At 50.0% G+C, this 23,320-nt stretch overlaps 1 protein-coding gene across 1 annotated transcript in view; it reads left to right on the top strand.

Moving 5' to 3' along the window:
- Window positions 1–21,693, top strand: part of DOC2B (double C2 domain beta) — a 32,806-nt gene extending 11,113 nt beyond the window's left edge. Inside the window, exons 3-9 of the mRNA XM_033090066.1 lie at window positions 801–875; window positions 2,944–3,053; window positions 3,216–3,342; window positions 6,035–6,192; window positions 16,939–17,020; window positions 17,796–17,892; window positions 18,539–21,693. Coding sequence (XP_032945957.1) covers window positions 801–875; window positions 2,944–3,053; window positions 3,216–3,342; window positions 6,035–6,192; window positions 16,939–17,020; window positions 17,796–17,892; window positions 18,539–18,675 — 786 coding nt within the window. The 3' untranslated portion in view covers window positions 18,676–21,693. The remainder of the gene's footprint in view (window positions 1–800; window positions 876–2,943; window positions 3,054–3,215; window positions 3,343–6,034; window positions 6,193–16,938; window positions 17,021–17,795; window positions 17,893–18,538) is intronic.
- Window positions 21,694–23,320: the final 1,627 nt, after the last annotated feature.

Here is a 23,320-nt window from a genome sequence, read left to right as displayed (position 1 = left end):
CTCGTAAGTCATCTCTGAATGATGTCATGGGGTTGCCAGCTCTGCCCACACATGCCACAGCTGCCTGCCTACATCCCTGTGCGCCATCCCAGAAGAAAAACGTACAATTTTCAGAAATAACAGCAGGCATGAGGTCGGCTAAGCCCTGTCTGTTTACAGTTCCACTGCTTCCCTGGCGGTGCACACTTGACCGATTGTGCAGAATGAGTGAGGGATGCCATCTTGTGGCGGAACCCTCCGTGGCCGGCCAGCTGGGTGTCCTCCATGGACACAGCCAACCTGGGAGCTGTGGCAACTCCGCAGAGAAATTGAGCCTGGTCTGCAGGTCGTAGAACATTTTTCCACAGCCACAGAGGAAAGCATTTGGATGAATAGACAGACGGTCATGTGGATCTAGGGTCAGAGAGGGAAGTCCCATGTTTGGAGAGTAGGGGAGAGGAATCAGGAATCAGGAAGAAGAAAGGGCCTGACCAAAGCAGGATGATGAGGGCCTCTGCAGGGAGAGGTGAGTCACCTGGCCTCCATGATAAGGAGAATAGAAAGAGGAAGGCTGCTGGGATAAGGACGCCCATCACACCTGCCCTGGGCCAAGGCATTTGGAGGAGGGGAGATGGCACCAGCGCTGAGCCCTCCTCACTCTCCCATTCTTGGAGTGTGGGGCCATGGGGCTTCTGGGAAGAGGGTTATGAGTGGACCCAGCCAGGAAGCCCAGGAGACAAGGGCTGCCCCAGGTGCCTGGAGGCCCTGACTACTCTATGCTCCCAACCCCCAATTCACACCCTTTGCTCTTCTCTGCTCAGGGCCTGAAGCCGATGGACCACAATGGGCTGGCGGACCCCTATGTCAAGCTGCACCTGTTGCCAGGAGCCAGTAAGGTGAGGGGGTCTGCCCTAGGCCTGCCTACCAGCTCTGCCTGCTGAGACAGGGGCCCAGGCTGGGCTTGGGGCACCCGGGGAGACCCATAGCTCTTACACCCTCTTGGAGCCCAATAGGCTAATGGGAACCTCAGCCATGCACCTCTATCCAGAGTACCCGGTCAGCCCCATACCCTCCAGGCCTCCCAGGAGCCTCAAGTCAGCACTACCTGCCTGCTGAGTAGAGGAAACCTTCCAGAGAATTTCCAGGGCAGTATTTTATAAGCAGCAGTCTTAGCTGGAGGTTAATATTATGTGCCAAAAAAAAAAAAAAAAAAAAGTTTCTGTGTTCAAATAACATTGGGAAACATTGTTAAACAGGTTTCTTTACTGCAGGACTTATCAGAGCCTTTAATGTGTTGATGGGTTGCTCTGTGATACTCCACAAGAGGGATGGAGGGGGCAATATCTGCTCAATTTTTTTGACCACAGAACTCTTGTTCCGATGCCAGATGACCCAACAGGCAGACCAAGCACGTGGTGCATCTAGGAAAGAGGAAAAAAATTTTTTTAGCAAAAATCTGCTATGAAACAAAAGCATCAAGGTGACCCTCAGCACTGAAAGATCAAAACTTGGTTAGACTTCCTTACACGTGTCTTACAGTTCAGTGTTGTTTTCTTTTTGATTTCATGGGAGGGAAGGTCACATCAGTTTTTCAGTTGGGTCTTGCCCTGGCCCCCACTGATGTCTCAAGGGGCAGGTTGTGCAGACCCCATGCCGGGGGGACTCGTTGGGAGACCAGCAGCTTTGCTTCCAAAGGGGAGACCAGAGGGGAGACCAGTGGGGAGGCAGGGGAACATGGGACATGGGAGCGTGAGCAGCAGAGTTCAGTAGCCGGTGGCCTTGTCCTGGCTTCTTTCTCCGAAGCCAAGACTTGGAGAACTCCTTCCTGGCCCTCTAGTGGCCTGAGAGGGAGGAAGAATCAGTCATGGGAGTGCCCTCCTGGGAAGAGGGCCACAATGACCCCTGGTGGGACTCTTGCAGGCCCACTAGACAGTCCTTCCCGCAGCTGAGTAGCCACAGGCTGCTGGGCCCTGAGTTGACTCTGAGGCCACACCCCCTGGACCAGCTACAGGGCTGAGGCTCACCACCCTCCAGGAGAGCCATCCAGAGGGGCCATCACTCCCTCTCTGGGAAGGCCGGGCTACAGGAGACACGGCAGTGCCCACCACCTGGGCAGTGGGTTCCCCACTCCAGGCCTCTACATCCTCACGCTACAGGTGGGACTCCCAGGGCTGAGGGGAATGTGCTCACTTGGGAGCTCAGTGACCATAGTCCTAGATTCCTGGGACCTAGAACCAGCAGTACCCTCCATAGGATTCCCCACACAGGGCAGCGTTTGCAAAAGAAGTCTCCCAATAAAGAAGGTTCCCAGAAGCAATGCTGAAAAAGAGGTATTATTTATACCATTCTTACAGTGGGGAACCTGACAGTCACAGAGGGTAAATAACCCGCTGAGCTGCACAGAGCTTATATAAGTGGTGGAGCTGGGATTTGCACCCAGGCCTAGGCCGAGTGTGGCAGACATCTAAGGGACTCAGTACAGGGCTCAGAGGCTGAAGGGGGCCAGACAGCACGAATTCTTATCTTCCAATTCTGCAGGTTAGAAGTTCGACATCGGTCCCACTGGGCTCAAAACCACGTGTCACAGGGCTGTGGCCCCGTCTGGAGGCTCTAGGGGAGAAGCCATGTCCCATCCCTTTCCAGCTTCTAGAGGCCGCCCCTTCCGCTGTCTTCAGAGCCAGCAGTCTTGCATCTCTTTGCCCGTCTTCCCTCCTCACATCTCCCTCTGACTCTCTTGTCTCCCTCTTCTGCTTTTCAGGACCCTGTGATTACATAGGGCCCACTCAGATCACCCAGATAATCTCTCTGTTTTAAAGTCAGCTGATTAACAATCTTAACTCCCCTTTGCCAAGGAAGAGAACATATTCACAGGTTCAGGGCAATGAGGGCGTGGCCATCTTGGGGGCCGTTATCCCGCCCACTGCACTCCTTCATGCTCACAGGATTGTTTTTTACGCTCTCCAGGCAAATAAGCTCAGAACAAAAACTCTCCGAAATACTCTGAACCCCACGTGGAATGAGACCCTCACTTACTACGGGATCACAGATGAAGACATGATCCGAAAGACCCTGCGGTGGGTGAGAGCCCCAGGGCCACAGGCTCCCTCCCCACCCAGCCCCACCCCAGCCTTACCCTCGGCCCTGCCTACCCACTCCCCACCCACTGTTTGCAACTGCTCTTTGGAAGCCAAGTGAAAGCACCCAGGTATGTCTGAAGAACTGGCCTTGCCCTCCAGGATCTCCGTGTGTGATGAGGACAAATTCCGCCACAACGAGTTCATTGGGGAGACGAGGGTTCCCCTGAAGAAACTGAAACCCAACCACACCAAGACGTTCAGCATCTGCCTGGAGAAGCAGCTGCCGGTGAGTGGGCCATGGGGCTCTACAGGCCGTCGGGGGCCCTCCCTGTGGTAGGCTCTGGGCCAGCAGCATTTATGAAGCACCTACTATGTGCCTGGCACGGTGGCAGATGCTAGGAGACAGACAAAAATCCCTGCCCACATGGAGCTTGGATAGGAGACAGACCCAAAAATGGGATAAGTCACCCAAACGAATCATATTCTAGATAGTGATCAAGGCCAAGCAAGAAAGCATGAGAAGGGTGGATGGTTCAAACGTGTGCTCAGGGAAGGGCTCACCAGGCAAGCAGGAATATTCCAGGCCGAGGAAACAGCAGGTGCAAAGCCCTGTGTGCGAAGTGCCCAGCCTGTTGGAGGCACAGGCGAGATGCCCACTGAGTGGGGTGGAGAGAAAGAGGGGAGGGGGTCCTAGGAGTTGAGAACAGAAGTGGGGAGATGGGGGAACTGGGAAGGACTCAGGCCTTCACCCTGAGATGGGCCACGGGAGTGTGCCAGGCAGGGCCCACGGCACCGGATTATATTTTAACAGTCTCTCTGGGCTCAGAATGGGAGAGGGAGGGGGAGGGCGGGAGAGCAGCGAGGAGATGAGCATGACCCAGGCCTGGGCCCGGACAGCAACAGAGCGGAGAGAGTGCTGAGTCCGGGATGAGTGTGCTGGCAGATCTGCATTGGGGGGTGGGGGGCAAGCACTTAGGATAAAGGGTCGTTAGCTGTGATGTGGAGGGAGCAGCTGGGGACGCAGGAGCTCAACTGGAACATGTTAGGCAGAAGGTGTTTGTGAGATACCCAGAGGAGACAAAATAATTCTTTCCTAGAAATTGCAATTGTTTGAAAATGATGTCAAAACCGATTTTGCCCCTGGCCCTCTGCAGCAGCTGCGTCCTCCCAGAATCTCAGTCCATTTGTCTCTCAGTTCTTTATCCAGTTAAAGAGGCCTCACCTTCACCCCGTTCAGAAGGGCGGGGAGGGTTTGACCAGGAGGCCCTGGGGTCCTGAGAAACATTGACCCTCTGGCAGCCTAGTGTTCAGGGCACTATCCCCTTCCCAGGACGTTTTTCCCCAAGAGGCCTGAGCAAGGGGAAAGCTCAAGAGGACAGAGGTCCCCCCATGTGTCCACCCCCTGGCGGGGCCTGGGCCCTGGGACAAAAGCTCAGAGCAGCCTGGCCTTGGTCAAGCCCTGGGAACAAATCAGCCTGAGGCTAGAGCTCCCTGCCAGAATCCCAGCTCTATCTTCTTGCATAACTTGATCAAATTTTAGTCCTTTGTCATGTTCTCTCCCACTCATAGACATTTGTGTGATGGATATGAGCCCTTTTATTATTAGTCACTAACCACAGGTAACCCAGTTTTTCCAAATGATCTATGTCACTTATAAAAGGCAACATCCACTCCTACTATAGTTGTGTTCCTGAGTTTTGATCCCTGGCATAAATAAGCAACTGTGTGGGGGTGTGAACTGTGCATGAGAGCATTGCACATGTGAGTAGACGTGTATCCGCGTGTGAACGAGTATGCCTGTGTGAAGTGCATGTGTGCACGTGTGTTAGAGCACGTGAACGAGTGAGAGAGTACATACCTGTGCACAGGGCATGATCGGGGTGTCGCTGAGTTTTGCATGAATTTGCTAGGAGCTCATTGGTCTGGATTCAGGGACACTGGGTGACCATGGGAGTATAGTTTGGGCTTGACGGCTCTGGCAGTAAAGACATATTTTGATGGTACATTTTAGACTTGACATAGTCTGAGAACTTACTCGTTCTCAGTAAATACTGAATGGTGCCCAGTTTAGTGGTCTGTATATGAAACCCAAAGTACACTATACCCCCCAAAAAACAGTTGAAAATATCCCTGCCCGTTTATATTGTTTAATTTTCACACATCACACGAAGTAGCACAAGAGCCATGGTTTAGTGAGGCCCTAGGCCAGAGTGGCAGACACTTAACTTTCACACACCTAGTTTGGTCCATTGGTGAGGGCTGCCTGAGCCCTGTGTTGAGAAAGGTGCTGAGGCTGCATTTGAGCTCAGGGTGGATGCTGTGATCAATTAGCCATGTCTGCTCTAGGCAGGGGGATTGAGGGAGACGGTCCTTCCTTTACTGCGCAGGAGTGCCATCTCCAGGGAGGTATAGGTGTGGCCCCTGCCTACCAGGGGCCAGGTGGGGTATCACTTTAGCGATAGGTCAAGGGTAGTCATGGGCAAAGGGACGTGGTGGAGACTGTGTGTGAGAGAAACGTGGCAGAGAGGTCTTGGGTCATGGACTCCAGCTGGGTGTGTCTGGGTAGAGAGAGGGTAAAGGAGAGGGGTCCGCATGAGCAGCCGCCAGAATGTGGAAATGGGTGATCTCAAGAGGGTGAGGAAGAGAAAAGACAGGCTGGCTGGGGTAGGGAAGCCAAACAGGGAGGCCAAAAGTTGAGGTCTGATCCCAGAGGTGGGCACAGGAGAGAGCTGGGCAGCCCCCATCTGCCTCCCAGCTCCCCTTGGGTTTGGGGGGTGTCAAAGCTCTGTCTTCCATGTTTCCCCCAAGGTGGCTACCCTCTATACCCCGAGAGGCTCCAGGAAGCGCCTTTAGTGGGGGTTGGGGCCAGGGTGACTCCTCACCATCCACGGGCTCCATGGACAGCCCTGGCGACCCATGGCTGGGGCTCAGGGGTGACGGGAGCAGGTGAAGGCAGCCTAGTAACTACCTGCCCACAGGTAGACAAGACGGAAGACAAGTCCCTGGAGGAGCGGGGCCGCATACTCATCTCCCTCAAGTACAGCTCACAGAAGCAGGGCCTGCTGGTCGGCATTGTGCGGTGCGCACACCTGGCTGCCATGGACGCCAACGGCTACTCGGACCCCTACGTGAAAACGTGAGTATGCGGCCAGGCCAGCCACCTCCTTCCCCCTCACCTCAGGGGACGGGAGTTACGTGTGACGAGATCAGTAGTTCACGTGGCAAGCACTGAGAGAGGCCTGTGCCCACGGGCCACATTACCTTCTGTGCTCCTTTGGCAACTCCGTGGGTTAAGCCTGGCCTGCCCCATTTCACAGATGAAGAAGCTGAGGCCCACAGAAGTAGAGTGGCTTCCCAGGCCTCACAGATAGAGAGTGGGTATCTCCTGACACCCCATTCACAGGGCCCAGTAGGGGCCACGAGCACGTTGCAGGAGGGGGCAGGAGGCGAAAGGCCCGTGCCAAGAGGCTGAGAGATCCAGTGAAAGAACTCCCCCAGGATTTAGTACTCTCTACGTGCCCAACCCTGTGCTGCTGCCACAGGTGCAGACAAGGGTCCACCCAGCCCTGCCAGCAGGGCCTCATGGTGGAACTGGGGGGAGACACTAACTCAGGGACCATGCAAGGCAACCTGGGCCCCAAGCCATGAACCCCTGCCAGGATAGGCTGTGATCCTAGCTCTGAGGGGCAGGCAGGAGCTGGTGGCCCTCTGGATAGGGATGAAACAGCTGTCGCAGTGACCACCATCACTGCTTTGGGCCTTCCACAAACAAAAGATGGGTATTAGTCTGCATTCAGTGAGACTCTCTTGAAGGGTGGGACTTGGGGAGGAATTTGGCTCAGCAGAAAGGAAGTGTTGCTGTTCAGAGGAGGGAGGAGTTAAGATACAGAAGCAGGAATGGGCCTGGTCCGAGGGACAGGGAGACCCAGGTGACAGAGCCATGGGGAAGTCTTGACACCATAGGGAAGCCAGTGCTGTCACATGGCACAACCCTAGGGCCACCATTCCCACTGACCACTATCATATTTCTGTCACTTGTAGAATCAGATGACAAAAATGACGCAGACACTATGGAAAACGGTTTGGCGGTTACTCAAAAGGTTAAGCATGGAGATACCATATAACCCAGCAATTCCACTCCTAGGTGTATGACCCAAGAGAACTGCAAACAGACGCCCACACAAAAACTTGTACCTGAATGTTCACACCGTGTTTCCCCGAAAATAAGACCTAACCAGAAAATAAGCCCTAGCGTGATTTTTCAGGATGACATCCCCTGAACAGAAGCCCTCATGCGTCTTTTGGAGCAACAATGAATATAAGACCCGGTCTTATTTTCGGGGAAACACGGTAGTAGCAATATTCACAATAAACAAAAGGGAGAAACCTAAATGCCCATCGACAGATGAACAGATAAAATATGGTCTATGTACACAACGAAGTATTATAAAAAGTGAAATGCTGACTCATGCTACGTGTATGAATATGAACCTTGAAAATATTATGCTAAGTGAAAGAAGCCATACCTTATATGATTCCATTTGTATGAAATGTCCATAATAAGCAAAACCATAGACATAGAAAAAGATTAGTACTCGCCAGGGGCTGGGGGAAGTTTGTGGGGGGCAAAGTGGGGGACTGGGGCGTGACTACTAATGACTACCAGATTCCTTTCTGGGGTGATAAAAATGTTATAAATTAGGGTGGCCGGCTAGCTCAGTTGGTTAGAGCGTGCTGCTAATAACAGCAAGGTTGCCGGTTCGATCCCCACATGGACCGCTGTGAGCTGTGCCCTGCTTAAAAAAAAAAAAAAAAAAAGAATTATAAATTGATCATGGTGATGGTTGTACAACTCTGTGAAATACTAAAACCCCTTGAATTATGTACTTTCAAAGGGTCCGTTGTACAGCACGTGAGTTACATCTCAGTAAAGCTGTTATTTTTTTTTAAATCCAATGCCACCAGGCCCCAGGAGCAGTGCCCCTGTGTAATGGAAAGGTGACCAGCATCCTTGGGGGAAGGCAGTTCCCCACAATTGGCGCAGGGACTACTCATTTTCCACATAAAAAGCAATGAATTGGGCCCCAATGCCAACCATTAGCAAAACAATGATTTTTCAATGAGTTAGAGACCACTGTGAGGGGAAGTGCTGGTACAGTTCAGAAAACAATCGGGAGACTCTTAATAACCACTGGAGGGGAAGTCGGCAGTATCCAGTAAGTAGGAAATTGTGCGCCCCATGGCTGCATTGTTTCCCTTCCAGGTTTGTATCCTAGAAACCTGTGCCTGGGTGGAAAGCTGTTCATTGCAGCATTGCTTGTCATAGCGATAAACTGAAAATAGCCAAGCATTCATTAGCAGAGGGATAGATTAGTAAAATGTGGCATATGCATCAAATGGTATATTATTCAGTTAAAATTAATAAATTAGGACTAAACAAATTAACATGGACAGCTATCCAAAACATGCTAAGCCCAAAAGCAAACTGCAAAACGCTGCACACAGGGTGATGCTATTTCTGGACATTTCTTAAACCCTACAGAGCATCTCACTATAGTGGTCTCTGGGGAGGGCGGAGGGGGAAGAGAATGGAGAGGGGCACAAGGTGCCTCTACCTGTACCTGTGATACTAGAGTTCTCTTACAGCAGGAAATATAGTCTGAAGCCAAAATGGTGTGAAATTTTTAAATCAGGCTCAGCGGCTACCTGCCAGGTTGACAGGAACTCCAGGGTCCTGTGCTGAGTTACCCAGAAAGCAGGGTCTCAACTGGTACAACAGATGGTCCAGCCGTCTCCCACGGTCAGGCCGAGGTGGCCCTGGCAGGACATGGCCACCATGCCCCACCACCCAGCCACAGGCCAGGTCAGCGTGCCTTTCAAAGACAAACGGATATGTGGGTGGCTCCCTGTATCAGAGCCACATGGCACTCCACTGGAGGACCCCACATCAACCTGGAAACCCCACGTTTGGTTAAAACTCCCTGGGTGAGACATCAGGACTGCTGCCAAGGCCTCCTGATGGTTCCCTATCTCTGAGAAGCCCCTTCGTGGACCGTGGGCCTCTTACTAAAAGCAGGAGAAATAAAGGCACAGGTTAGATTCTGAACTGTGTGACCCCAAGAAGAGAGCCATCAAGGAAAGTGCCAGATGGTAGGTGCTGAAGGCCAAAGCTAGATGAGCCAAGACCTTTTGTCAGCACCTTTCTTTTTATAAACCTCACCCCAGGTGACATGTGCCTCAGTTTCCCTAGGCTGAAAGTTGACCCCAAACCCAGCTCTTCAGAGTATGATGGAAAGAAACCCGAGGTGACCGTGATGGTAATAACCGTTAACAGGTACTGAGCAATTGCTGTGTCAAGGGCTGTGCTGGGCTTCTTCAGCCCCCTCCCCCGGCCCCCCATAACCCTACACAGTTACGTCTACTACAACCTCCATGTTACACCTAGAGGGGCTGAGGAAACTCAAGCAACTTGCTGTGCCACCCTGGGCAACTCCTTCCTTCTCTGGCCCTCTGGTTTCTTCTAGGGGCCTTAGGCTAGCAGTAGTCACTGTACAGAAGGGACCAGAGGTGACATTGCTGGGGGAGCTCCATGAGCCCTGCTGGGGGTCCAAGAGGGGGTCCTGACAGCAAGGGAGGGAGAGAGGCCCCCGGGCAGGCCTCGGGTTCTGCCAGGGTGCTCTCCTGGACTACCCAGGTCACACTTGGGAGGGAGCTCACCAGAGTGGTGAGGTGAGGCACCAAGGGGCTCCCGTCAGAGCAAACCACACAAAGGGCTGGCCCAGAGGCAGAACAAAGGAGGATCCTAGGGGAACATCTGTGGCTAGAGGCTCTGAGGCTGGTGGCCGGGTTTGGGGTCACTAGGTAGACAGCGGCCGTGCAGCACTCAGGGCTTGGGGATCCTAGAACAGCTTTCCTTCTAGAGGCTTCCAAAGGCAGCGTGAGGGATGTCCCCACTGTGTGGGGCTCCCTTGTCCCTTCTCTCACACCAAAGCAAAATAGGCAAAGAACAAGTCAGAAAACAAAATACCAATCAACAGCAACATGGTTAACAAGCATATGGAAGCTTGTAAGGAACTGAAGAAACTCACCATATCTGGCTGGAAGGGTTTAAGGGAACCACTCAACTTGTTTTAAAAATCAGGTTTATTGAGGCATAATTTACTCACAGTGATTTTCTCCTGTTTTGAAAGGGCACTTAGGTTGTTTCCATGTCTTGGCTATTGCAAATAATGCTGCAATAACATAGGGTTGCATACATCTTTACAAATAAATGTTTCCAAATTTTGGGGGTAGATACCCAGAAAAGGGATTGCTGGCTCAAATGGTAACTCTATGCTTAATTTTTTGAGGAACCTCCATATTGTTCTCCATAGAGGCTGCACCAGTTTACATTCCCACCAGCAGTGTACAAGAGTTCCCTTTTCTCCACATCCTCTCCAAAACATTGCTTTTTGTCTTACTGATAACAGCCGTTCTAATGGGTGTGAGGTGGTAGCTCATTGTGGTTTTGATTTGCATTTCTCTTAGCTAGTGATGTTGAACATTTTTTCATATATCTATGTGTCTTCCTTGGAAAAAGTGTCTATTCAGATCCTCTGCCATTTTTTAATTGTATTGTTTGATTTATTTTGTTGTTGTTGAGTTGTGTGAGTTCTTTATATATTTTGGATATTAGACCCTTATAAGAGGTATCATTTTGAAAGTATCTTCTTCCATGCTGTTGATTGCCTTTTTGTTTTGTTGATTTTGCTGTGCACAAGCGTTTTACTTTGATATAGTCCCATTTATTTATTTTTGCTTTTTTTTTTTTTCAATTTTTATCAAGTAGTATTGGGGAACAGTGTGTTTTTCAAGGGCCCATCAGCTCCAAGTCATTATCCTTCAATCTAGTTGGTGGAGAGCGCAGCTCAGATCCAAGTCCAGTTGCTGTTTTCAATCTTTAGTTGCAGGGGGCACAGCCCACCATCCCATGCGGATACTGAACCGGTAACCCTGTTGTTAAGAGCTTGCGCTCTAACCAACTGAGCCATCCAGCCGCTCCTCCGTGGTTGTCTTCAATCTAGTTGTGGAGGGCACAGCTCACTGGCCCATGTGGGAATCGAACCGGCAACCTTATTGTTCAGAGCTCGTGCTCTAGCCAACTAAGCCATCCAGCTGCCCCTATTTAGTTTTGTTTTTATTTCCCTTGTCATTGGGGTCAAGTTCACAAAAACTCCTCTGACATCAAGGTCCACAAGTTTAGTGTGTATGTTTTCTTTTATGTATTGTATTGCTTCAGGTCTTATATTCAAGTCTTTAATCCATTTTGAGTTAATTTTTGTGTATGGTGTCAGATAGCAGTCTAGTTTCCATTCTTTTGCATGTGGCTTTCCAATTTCCCCAACACCATTTAATGAAGAGACTTGCCTTTCTCCATTTCATGTTTTTGGCTCCTTTATCAAAAAGTAGTTACCCATATATGTGTGGGTTTATTTTTGGGCTCTCAATTGTGTTCCATTGGTCTGTGCGTCTGTTTTTCTGCCAATACCATTCTGTTTTGATTACTGTAGCTTTGTAGTATAGTTTGTAGTACAGTTTGAAGTCAGGGAGTGTGATACCTCTAGCTTTATTCTTTTTTCTCAGAATTGCTTTGACTGTTCAGGGCCTTTTGTGATTCCATACAAATTTGTTTAGGATCTTTTCATCCAGGTCCATCAATGATATTGGCCTGTAATTTTCTTTTTTTGTGTTGTCCTTGCCTGGGTTTGGTATCAGGGTAATGTTGGCCTCATAAAATGAGTTGGAAAGTATTCTTCAATTTTTTGGAAGAGGTTGAGAAGGTTGGTAATAAATCTTCTTTGAATGGTAAAATTCATCAGTGAAGCCATCTGGTCTTGGACTTTTGTTTTTGAGGGTTTTTTTTATTACTGTTTGAATTTCCTTACTAGTGATCAGTCTATTTAGGTTTTCTACTTCATGATTAAATCTGGGAAGGTTGTATCCTAAGAATTTGTCCATTTCTTCTAGGTTATCAAATGTAGTATATAGCCTTTCACAGTATTCTTGTATAATCCTTTGTATTTTGTGGCGTCCGTTGTAACTTCTCTTTCATTTCTATTTGAGTCTTCTGTCTTTTCTCCTTAGTGAGTCTAGCCAGAGGTTTGTCAATTTCGTTTATCTTTTCAAAGAAACAGCTCTTTGTTTCATTAATTTTTTTCTATTGTCTTTTTGTTCTCTATTTCATTCACGCTCTGGTTTTTATTATTTCCTTCCTTCTACTGACTTTGGGCTTCATGTAGTCTTCTTCTTCTAATTTTTTAAGGTGTAATGTTAGGTTATTTAGGATTTTTGTTTCTTGAAGTAGGCCTATAAATCTATAAAATTCCCTCTTAGTACCACTTTTGCTGCATCCCAAAAATTTTGGTATGTTTTATTTTCATTTTCAATTGCTTCTATGTATTTTGACCCCTTCTTTTATTTCTTCTTTGATACAATAGTGTTCATTAGCAAGTTGTTTAATCTCCACACATTTATGGTTTTTCCAGATTTCTCCTTGTTAATTTCCAGTTGCACAGTATTGCGATTGGAAAATACGGTTAATGTTATTTCATTCTTAAATTTATTGAGACTAGTTTTGTGCCCCAACATGTGGTTTATCCTTGAGAATTGTTCCATGAGCACTTGAAAAGAATGAGTATTCTGTTGTTTCAGGATGGGAAGATCTATAAATATCAGTTAAGTCCATTTGGTCTCGTGTCATTTAATGCTGGTATTTCCTTATTGACTTTCTGTCTGGATGATCTATTCATTCCTGTAAGTGAGGTATTCAGGTCCCTTACTATAATTGTATTTTTGTCAGTTTCTCCCATTAGGTCTGTTAGAAATTGCTTTATATTTTGTGGTGTTCCCAGGTTGGGTGCATATATATTGACAAGTGTTGTGTCTTCTTAATGAATTGTCCCCTTTATCATTGTAAAATGTCCATTTTTGTTTTTTGTTACCTTTTTTATCTTGAAATCTATTTTGTCTAATTTAAGTACTGCTACACCCCGACTTTTCTCTGGATGTTATTTGCTTGGAGTATCATTTTCCACCCCATCACTTTGAGTTATGTTTACCTTTGGAGCTGAGATGAGTCTCCTGCAGGTAACATATAGCTGGGTCTTTGTTTTTTAATCCATCCTGCTACTCTTTGCCTTTTGATTGGTGAGTTCAGTCTATTTACATTTAGGGTAATTATTGATATATGAAGACTTACTACAGCCATCTTATCTTTTGTTTTCTGGGTTCTCTGTATCTCCATTGTTTCTTTTTCATTGTGATTCTGTCTGCTATTTTCGTTTGGCAGTTTTCTATGATTTTTTTTGTCTCTGTTTTCTTTTATGTTTCTTTTATGTGGATTTTTGTTTTGTAGTTACCATTAGGTTTGTGTACAATGTCTCATACGTGCAATAGCCCTTTTATTCTTACTGCTTCTTATCTTCATTCATCTGTACATGTTCAGTCCCTTTCTCACTTCCCTTTTATGATTTTGCTGTCACAAATTATCTTTTTATGTTGTACACTGGTTACCTAATTGCAGTAGTTATAGTTTGTTGTTTTTGTGTGTGTGTGTGTGTGTGTGTTTTTAACTGGGGAACAGTGTGTTTCTCCAGGGCCCATCAGCTCCAAGTCATTGTCCTTCAATCTAGTTGGGGAGGGCACAGCTCAGCTCCAAGTCCAGTCGCCACCCTCAATCTTCAGTTGCAGGGGACGCAGCCTACCATTCCATGCAGGAATCGAATCAGCAACCCTGCCATTAAGAGCTCACTCTCTAACCAACTGAGCCATCGGCCACCGCAGTTATAGTTATTTTTAATGCCCCCGTTTCACTCTTAAACCTTTATAATTGTTTAATATCCTATTCTGAAGTAGAGTTGCATTTTCCTGCTCCTATCTGTTAGTCATCATACTCAAAGTTCTGTATACTTTTGTCTTTTTGTTTCTGATAGAAGCGCTCCTTTAAACATTTCTTGTAATTCAGGTCTTATGGTAAATTCTCTCAGCTTTTGTTTGTCAGGAAAAGTCTTTCTCCATATCTAAAAGATAACTTTGCCGGATATATTATCCTTGGCTGATGGTTCCTCTCGTTCAATATTTTGAATATTTCCTTCCACTCTCTCCTGTCTTATGATGTATCTACTGAAAAATCTGATGATGATCTAACAGGGTTTTTGTTTTTTTTTTGTAGGTTACAGTCTTTTCTTCCCTGGCTGCCTTGAGAATTATTTGTTATTAATTTTTGACAGTTTAAATAAAATGTGTCTTGGAGGTCTTTTTTGCATTAATATAATTAGGTGCTCTTGTTACTTTCTTCTGTTCTAAAGTCCAGTTCTTTCCATAGACTTGGAAAGTTCTTATCAATTATATCTTTGAGTTGGCTCTCTGTTCCCTTCTCCCTCTCTTCACTTCCTGGGATACCCGTCATCCTTAGGTCGCTCTTTCTAAAGGAGTCAGATAGTTTTCATAGAGTTCTCTTATTATTATTTTTTAACTCTCAGTTCTCTCTCCTCCTCATGGGTCATTTCTAAGTTTCTATCTTTGAGCTCTCTGATTCTCTCTTCCATCTTGCCTGCTCTATTTCCAGTGCTGTCTAATGCAGTCCTCATCTCATTTATTAAGTTCTTCAGCTCCAGAATTTGGTTCTTTTGTATAGTTTCAACCTCTTTGGTAAAGTACTCCTTTTGTTCATTAATTTGGTTCCTGAGCTCATTGAACGGCCTGAGTTCTCTTGTGTCTTGTTAAGCTGCTTCGTAACTGCAATCTTAAATTCTCTGCCATTTAAAGTCACAATCGTCCATGACTTTGAGTTTGGTTTCTGGAAACTTCATTTTGTTTCCTGTGCTGCCCTGGTTGTTCATGGTATTTGATGGATTGTTTCTCTGCCTGCTCATGGGAGGTAGTGAACTCATTTCTTGTTTAGATACTGTTTTGCTCTCAGTTCAGCACGTTGATAGGCAGGGTACTTTCTTTTGTTTTCCAGTAGATGGTGTTACAGCACAAGTTTTGTTTTCTCTTACCTGCACTATTTGTGCTTCTGGGATCACAGTAGAGTAGTGTCACTTCAGTTAAGGAAAATGCCACATACCCACTGGGATGGTGGGTGTCCCCTCTGTGACCAGCTCACCTTGGTTATGCGGCACCACCACTGTGGTGGGTGTGGTGAACCGGTTTTGGGCACTCCCAGCACTACCTCCTTTTTACTAATGGTCACTGGTCCCACTGTGTTTCTGGAGGCACCTCTACTGCCTCTACCAGGCTCTGCTGGGACTGGTGTGGTAGGGAGAGCAAATTGACGTTTTGCAGCTCCGGCCCTTGCCAACAGTGGCGGTTGGCACCACTGTGCTGTTTGGGTCTTCTCTACTATCTTTACCGGGCTGTTAGGATAGGTGGGGCAAAGGAGGCAAGTTCGTGATCTCGCAGTTTTACCCCCCTGCCAGCAATGGCTGTTGGCACCCCTGTGCTGTGTAAGGCTTCCCAGCCACTCCTATGGAGGTCTGCCATGATAGGGAGAGGTGAGGCCTTTTCCCAGGGGAACACTGTTTCTGCCCCTCTTACACTCTAGGCTGTAGTGTGAGGGCTGCAGCCCGACTTCTACATCAGTGCCATGCTCGCTGGAGCCGCGGTGGGTGCCAAACTGCATCTACAGCCACCATCCCTGTCCTTCCCCTGACCCACCTCCCCTACTCAATCCAATATGCCCACCTTCAGATATTCCATGTTTGTGTGTTAAGCAGAGGATCCTTTGTTGTTCTAGTCGTCCGACTTGTAAATGTACAGAGAGAAACAAAGGAGTCTTCTCACTCTGCCATGATGCTGCTGTCCCTAGCAAGGATTTTAAAGGTGATGGTACTCAATTTTGTCAAGGGCACTGTGTATCAACTGTATGGCGTTTCTGGAGGGCGGTTTGGCAAAACAAAGCAAGAAGCTTGACGTGTGTGTGACTTTGGATGGGTAGTTTCACTTCTAGGAATTTAGTCATTCCTTCAACAGATGTTTATTGACCTACCCAGTGCCAGGCACTGAGCTGGGTCCCAGGAAGCTGGTGATGGGTAAGACAGATGTGGTCCTCACCCCTAGAGATCTCTCAGCAGGGGCAGAGCAGTTGTCACTCAATTATCTATGCAGGGACAGGATGAGAGGGGTTCTGCCAAGGAGAGGGTCTGGGCCTCCTGTCCTGCCTTCTGAACACCAGCCCTGTGCTGAGCAGCCGTGTGACCTTGGGCAAGTCCCTCTAACTCTCTGAGCCTCCGATAAAGACAGCTGCCCTGCATCAATGTCTAAGGAGCTAATGCCTGTGGAGGAGCTGGCGCACAAGCCGGGCTTCCCTCTCTGTTGGGGAAGCATTATTGTCACTGTCCTTCCTCAAAGCTCCAATGAGGTAGTGGCAATGGCTACATAACTCTGGGGATATACTAAAAACTGCTGTATTTTACCCTTTAGGAAGATGAAGTTTATAGTATGTGAATTATATCTCAATAAGTCTACCATAAAAAAAAAAAGGCTCTAACAAGGGACCAACTCTGCTAAAAATGTTTTTCTGGCGAAAAATGTGAGCTTCGTGAAAATCAGACTTGCAGAAACAAGGAATATCCTCTTTCCTAGAGAGGAGGAGGGGGCTCCGTGGTTAATTTCAGGAAAGGGCATGTGAACAGAAGTCTGTCCAGGTAATGAAGGAACCACTCTCTGTAGCTGACCGCCCACCTTTGCCACAAAGTAGTGCTGGGGAATAAGATGAATAGGATGAACAGGGGGGACCCAGGAATATCTCTCCAGGGACAAAAAGCTCTTCCAAGCCCTGCTGGCTCCATCTGTACCCACAGCTTCTCCCCACCCTCTGCCTATCCATCGGTTATAATTCCAGATACCTGAAGCCAGATGTGGACAAGAAATCCAAACATAAGACAGCAGTAAAGAAGAAGACCCTGAACCCAGAGTTCAATGAGGTACGAGGGGCTGGTGAAGCCACAAGACAGGGCGCCTGGGAGGGACTAGGTTTTCAAGGGTCACTGTGGGAGTTTGGAGAGTGAGGAGAGAGGGTGGGGAGGGGCTGATCGGAGAGCCCCCGGCCATGGGGGCAGGGGAGAGGCACAGGCCAGTCTGAACCAGGTGGTGCAGATGGAGGGGAGAGGCTGGCCTGGAAAGAGCAGAGGATGGATGGAAGTGATGATTGTGGCCACATTGGATGTGGAGTTGGAAGTGGGGGACCCAGCAGCAGGAGTGGGAGGGGTGAGGGAGATGGGGGAAGCTCTGGGGGGGACGTGATCCAGGCAATGAGCACAGAGGCCTTGGGCAGAGCCTGAGTGACGCAAGGACAAACAGAGGAGACTGAAGAGATGCTTCCAGAGATTGAGGGTGGGTTCCAGGTGTTGGAGCACCATGGAAACCAGAGGGAGAGAAGGTTCCACAAAGAAGGGAGTGGTCAGCACAGCCAGACCCAAGAGAGGTCATGCACGCCAAGGCTGCCGAATGTGACTTGATTTGGCACTAAGAAGGCTCTCAGGGGATCTTGAGAAAGAGGCTTCAGTGACGAAGGGGCAGGTCGGTTAGAGTGAAAGGGACCCTGAGGACCCCAGCCAGGCTCTCAGGCAGACATGGACAAGGTGGGTGAGAAACCACTGCTGTCCACCACCATGCGCTGACCACCCCCGCACGTACCCACCCCTCAGAGCCCTCCTGGCCATGTGGCACTGGCCCTGACTCTCCCCTTCTGGCCACCAGGAGTTCTGTTACGAGATTAAGCATGGGGACCTGGCCAAGAAGACCCTGGAGGTCACTGTTTGGGATTACGACATTGGGAAATCCAACGATTTCATTGGTAAGAGGACGTGACAAGAATGTCGTTTGGCCACATGCCCATTCTGATTTCAGTGAACGGCAGTAGCCCTAAATCAGGCCACGGCCTCTCCTGCCTGGCCTCTGGGGGAATCTGGGGCCACAGACCACCTGCTCCCACACCTGAGGGGCTTCAGACATTATTCAGCCTGACCCCATATGACAGAAGAAGAAACAGGCCCAGAGAGGCAAAGAGGCCTGGAGGGTCACACAGCAGTCTGGGGAGCAGGAGTGAGAGGCGGTGATGGTCAGTGCCTCAGGCTGGACTCTGAGCCCTTGTGGCCCGGAAGCCCTGGTAAACTTGGGGGCTGTGCACAGTAGAACTGCCCTGGCCCTTTCTTGCTCTTTTTTGCCTCCACCCCTTGTCCCCTAACACATGCCACTGCACTCTGCCCCAGTACTGCTCTGGTCCTGGGTAGAGGAAGAGCAGGATCCCCAGGCCCTGATCTGGAGAACCAAGAGTGTGGGATGGCGGTCAGAACACTGTCCACCCTCAGAGCCCGGTGGGTAAGGTGGAGGGTCTGGCCTTCGAGCAGGGAATCTGGGAAGGGGTGGTGGGCGCACTGGGGACGGGCCTGTGGGAGGACCTGCCCCGGCCCCTGGCTGCCCCCTTACCTCCCCTCCTGTAGGTGGTGTGGTTCTGGGCATCAATGCCAAGGGCGAGCGCCTGAAGCACTGGTTCGACTGCCTGAAGAACAAGGATAAGCGGATAGAGCGCTGGCACACACTCACCAATGAACTCCCCGGGGCTGTGCTCAGCGATTGACCGGCCCCCACCTGCTGCCACACCCACCCCTACGTGTCACCTGGCCCAGCCCAGGCCTGGCCCTTGGCTTCCTCAGCTGCCACGAAGGGCCTTGGCCCCCACGTTGGGGGAAATCCAGGACACCTGCTCAGACACAGAACCACTGCAGCCCCCACTTGGAGGCCATGGAGGACCCAGCCACTCCGAGGGACAGCGAGGACAGAGCGGGCCTTCTTTCAGCTCCTGGGGCCTGATGAGGTCAGAGGTGGGAAGAGAGGAGCTTGGCTTTAGCACCCACCCCAGGGAAGTGGTGGGGCTGTCCAGGGGCAAGGACCCTACTAAAAGTCAGCAGAAGGTCACAGGGGGCCCCAGGCTGAGAGAACAGGAGTACAGGGGTGCCCTCGGGCCAGTGAGAACTCCTGAGAGGAGCGTTAGGAAGAGGCACATGGCGGGAGGAGATTGTGGGCAGGACAGGACTCTGACTACATCCATTCATCTCTAGCATGACTGGGCATGTGGGAAAAAGTTGACCTGAGAGCCAGGAGTCTGGTGAAGTTCCCAGAAGCTCCCAGTGAACATGCTTCAATTGGCAAATGCTTCACCCGGTGATTTCACAAGCCCCTGGGGATGACTGAGCTCCAGGGCCTGCCCTGGTGGAGTTCCCGTCTAGACAGGGAGCTGAAAACAAACCATTACAACAGGGGCTGAGGAATGCCAAGGCCAGCCTGGCCCAACAGTGAGTGCTTTCTGCTGGGAGAGCAGGGAGGGCTTCCCAGAGGAGGTGATGCTTTAGCAAGGCCTTAAAGGGTAGTAGAGTTTCTAGGCAGACAAAGGGAAGGGCAGTGCCGGCAGTGGGAATGGTCTGCATAGGCCTGGAGGGGAGAGAACGGTGATTAGGCCAGGGGTGCTGTGAGGGGCCTGGGGTTTATCTGGGGGTCAGGGGCAATGGCCCCCAGCCCTTTTCCCTCCCCACCCCTGGCTGCCAGGCCAGCCTGGGCTCATAGCTTTGGGGGAAGTGACAGATATACTGGAAGTACCGTGGTGAAACAGGTTGGTGCAGGATCAAGTTCAGTCCTCAGACCCAGTCCCCCCACCTTGGATGTCTTTCTTCTCCGGAGGAACCTAGAGGCTGATCCTGCCTCTCATTCTTCCCGCTTAAGCATCAAGTCAGCTGTAGTCAGGAGGAGAGAAAGGGTCCTTTGTTTCGTACGAAAGGAAGCAAATGTCCTCCTTGCCCTCCTCTTCCCTTCCCCTGCCTCCCTCCTGGGCTCTTCTGGGTTCAGAGCTGGGTGGTGGGAGGACCCCAGGTGGTTGCCCCTGCATCCTGGCCCTACTGTGGCCACTGATGTCCCTCTCAGGAATACTGGGCAGCAGTCCAGGGCCTTGTTTCGGGGAAAGTGGAGAGGGAGACACTCTTCCTGGTGGGCTTGTCAGCACCCTGAGTCAGGGAAGGGTTGAAGGGTTGGAGCCCAGGTCTGAAGCCCCAGACTTTTCTGCCTACCAAGGGGCCTTCAGGAATGCTGGATGGACAAATGCATAACCAAGGAATTTCTGTGTTCAACCTATCACTGCACTGATGGGAAACAGAGCCCACATAAGGAAAATGACCTGCCCAAGGCCTTCCAGCCTTACCACAGGGGGGTGAATCAGGCTTCATGGCCCCTGCCCCACCCCCAACCCAGAGCTCTGGACACCACACTTCAAGGGAAGGTAAGGTGCTGGGCTCACAATGAGAGGTCCTGCTAGCCGCCTGCCTAAGGCTCACCCCTGCCTGCTGCCCACCCATACCCACACTAGCAGCAAGGCACAGGGGTTGGACCTGCTGCTGCAAACACAAAGCACACCACCATCTGAGGCCTGGGGTGATGATTCGAATCCCACCAAGTGCCCAGCAGCCCTTTCCCCGTTTGCAGGGAACTTGGGACTCCAGCCCCCACACAGTACCTGGCAACTTGCGCTGGTCATGGAGACTTGGTTTTCCCATCTTTAAGAATTCTGGCTTTGTGTATGTTAAGAGTTTTATGTGCGTCGTCTTAATGAATCTTCACACTTGCTTCTGGATGAGCTCTAGGTACCTTCTTAAATTTGCCTTTCCGAGGGCCTCGTTCAGAGATAAGCCTCACAGCCTCTCTGTGGAGACATGGAAATGCTGAATGGCAAAGCTGGAAGGGGCTGTGGGTCACCTAGTACCACTTCCTTATTAGATACGTAGGGAAACTGAAACCCAGCGGGGACAAGAACCCAGGACTGCTGGCACCCAGTCCAGGGCCCTCTACTGCCTCAGGCTGTGCAAGTGTAGACTTCCCTGACAAATGGTCCCAGCTGACCACAGGGACTATGGCAGGGAGGCAGGGCTTCCTGACAGGCAGCTCAAGTGGAGGATGGGGCGCAGGAGGGCTCCCAGGAAGCGACAGGACCTTCACCAGAACCCTGGCACTGGTCTAGACCCCTTGCAGATTGTATCTCTGTAAAAGAAAAAGCTCCTTGAGAAGAGTTATTTCAAAGTCAGGTGTCAGTAATTAGGGCGTCGCCCGATGCGCTGCATCCACCTCCACCCCACCTCCCTTCCTGGTCCCCGCCCCACCCACCACCACCACTAGCCAATTCCCAACGGGCCCGTCTTCCAACCCTGAAGCGGTAACCTCCTGACCTCTAGTGGCGAGAGCGAGGAACTGCACCTCCCGGCCCGTGCATGTCCAGCCTTTGTTCCTTCTCAACCGAGAGAACCTCCCAATGCATGGACTCTAAGCTGTCGTCGATGCAGACTCTCGTGCACTGCTTAATAATACCGTTTTGCTACCATGTGATGGCTGCAGAAATCGAACCTTAACTGCAGCCCCACACACAATTTTTGTATTTTCGTCTGACCTACCCGAAGGTGTCCTTTTTAAGTCTTATTTGTTAATATTTATAATGACATATAATCCAAAGTAAATGGAAACGTTCATTGCGATCATACTGGCTTGGAAGACTTCTTTTTTTCCCTTTCGTCTGCCTCCCCCGCCCCCTCCAGTTCAAGCTGTTGTTTCTCAGTCCAGTTGTGTAGGACACAGCTCCCTGGCCCTTGCTGGTATTATGAGCCTTGCACTCCCCTCCCCGGCTGGGGCAGTTGGTCGCTAGTCGTTGGCTGGCCATTCACAGCAGCTCATGGCCGCTCACGATGGTTGCCAGTCACTCATGCTGGCTGCCGGCCGCTCATAGCGGCTCACGGTAGCCCAGCTCCAGAGAGAGCTGTTGTTCACAATCTTAGCTGTAGAGAGCACAGCTCACTGGCCCATGTGGGAATCGAACCAGCAACCTTTGCATTAGGAGCACGATGCTCCAACCACCTGAGCCACCAGGCCGGCCGGGAGACTCCCTTTAACAGATTTGAATGAGTGAGCAGGAAAGAAGGAGAGAATGCCAACTGGGGCTTACTCAGAACATTTTCTCATTTACTCTTCACCAAGAACCCATCTGAGGTAGGTTCCTGTTACAGATGGGGAAACTGAGGTTCAGAGAGGTTAAAATATTTGTGCAGAATCACACAGTTGGACGTGATAGAACCAGAATTCAACTCATGCCTCCCAAGACTTTTTACACCAGGATCAGCATTCCATGCTATCAACCACCCATTCAACAAACAGCTGTGGGGTATTTAACACTGGACACTGGTCAAGGCACCTAGGGCAGATTCATCAGCAAGAGAGTCAGTAAAAAGTAAATACAATAATATGTTAAAAGATGACAAGAAAAAAAAGGATGGGCATAAAGGAATCAGGTGAACCGGGAAGGTTGGGCTTAAATAGGGAGATGAGGGGGGCCTCCAGAGAAGATAACTTCTAGCTAAGACTTGGAGAGGGTGAGGGAAGGAGCTCTGAGGATACTTGGGGAAGAGTGTTCCAAGTGGAGCCAGCCAGTGCCCCTGTAGGTGGGGCAGGATTGTTGTATCGAATAGCAAGAAGGCCCATGGGGAGGCCGGCCCAGTGGCTCAGGTGGTTGGAGCTCCGTGCTCCTAACTCCAAAGGCTGCCAGTTCGATTCCCACATGGGCCAGTGGGCTCTCAACCACAAGGTTGCCAGTTCGATTCCTCAAGTCCTTCAAGGGATGATGGGCTGCACCCCCTGCAACTAAGATTGAACATGGTACCTTGAGCTGAGTTGCTGCTGAGCTCCTGGATGGCTCAGTTGGTTGGAGCATGTCCTCTCAACCACAAGGTTGCCGGTTTGACTCCCGCAAGGGATGGTGGGCTGCGCCCCCTGCAACTAGCAACGGCAACTGGACCTGGAGCTGAGATGCGTCCTCCACAACCAAGATTGAAAGGACAGCAACTTCACCTGGAAAAAGTCCTGCAAGTACACACTGTTCCCCAATAAAGTCCTGTTCCCCTTCCCCAATAAAATCTTTTTAAAAAAAAAAAAAAAAGGCCCATGTGACTGGAGAAGAGTGAGGCAAGGGAAGAGTAATAGATGAGGGCATGGAGATACAAGAGACCAAATCAAGTCTTTATAGTTAAAGACTGGCTTTCACTCTGCGTGAGATGGGAGCTGACTTCGTTTCTAACAGGCCACCCAGTAGAGAACAAACCTGTGGTCTGGGGCAGAGGTCCCTCTTGTGGTGGCATGCCAGTGGGTCCAGGATTCAAGGTCCAAATGCCGTCCAGTATCCAGAGCAGTGGTGGCTGGGT

This window comes from Rhinolophus ferrumequinum, chromosome 21, assembly GCF_004115265.2.
Source record: "Rhinolophus ferrumequinum isolate MPI-CBG mRhiFer1 chromosome 21, mRhiFer1_v1.p, whole genome shotgun sequence".
In the NCBI taxonomy this organism is placed as follows: Eukaryota; Metazoa; Chordata; class Mammalia; order Chiroptera; family Rhinolophidae; genus Rhinolophus; species Rhinolophus ferrumequinum.
Note: the sequence above shows the minus strand (reverse complement) of the source record. Positions and strands in the feature narration are given on the sequence as shown.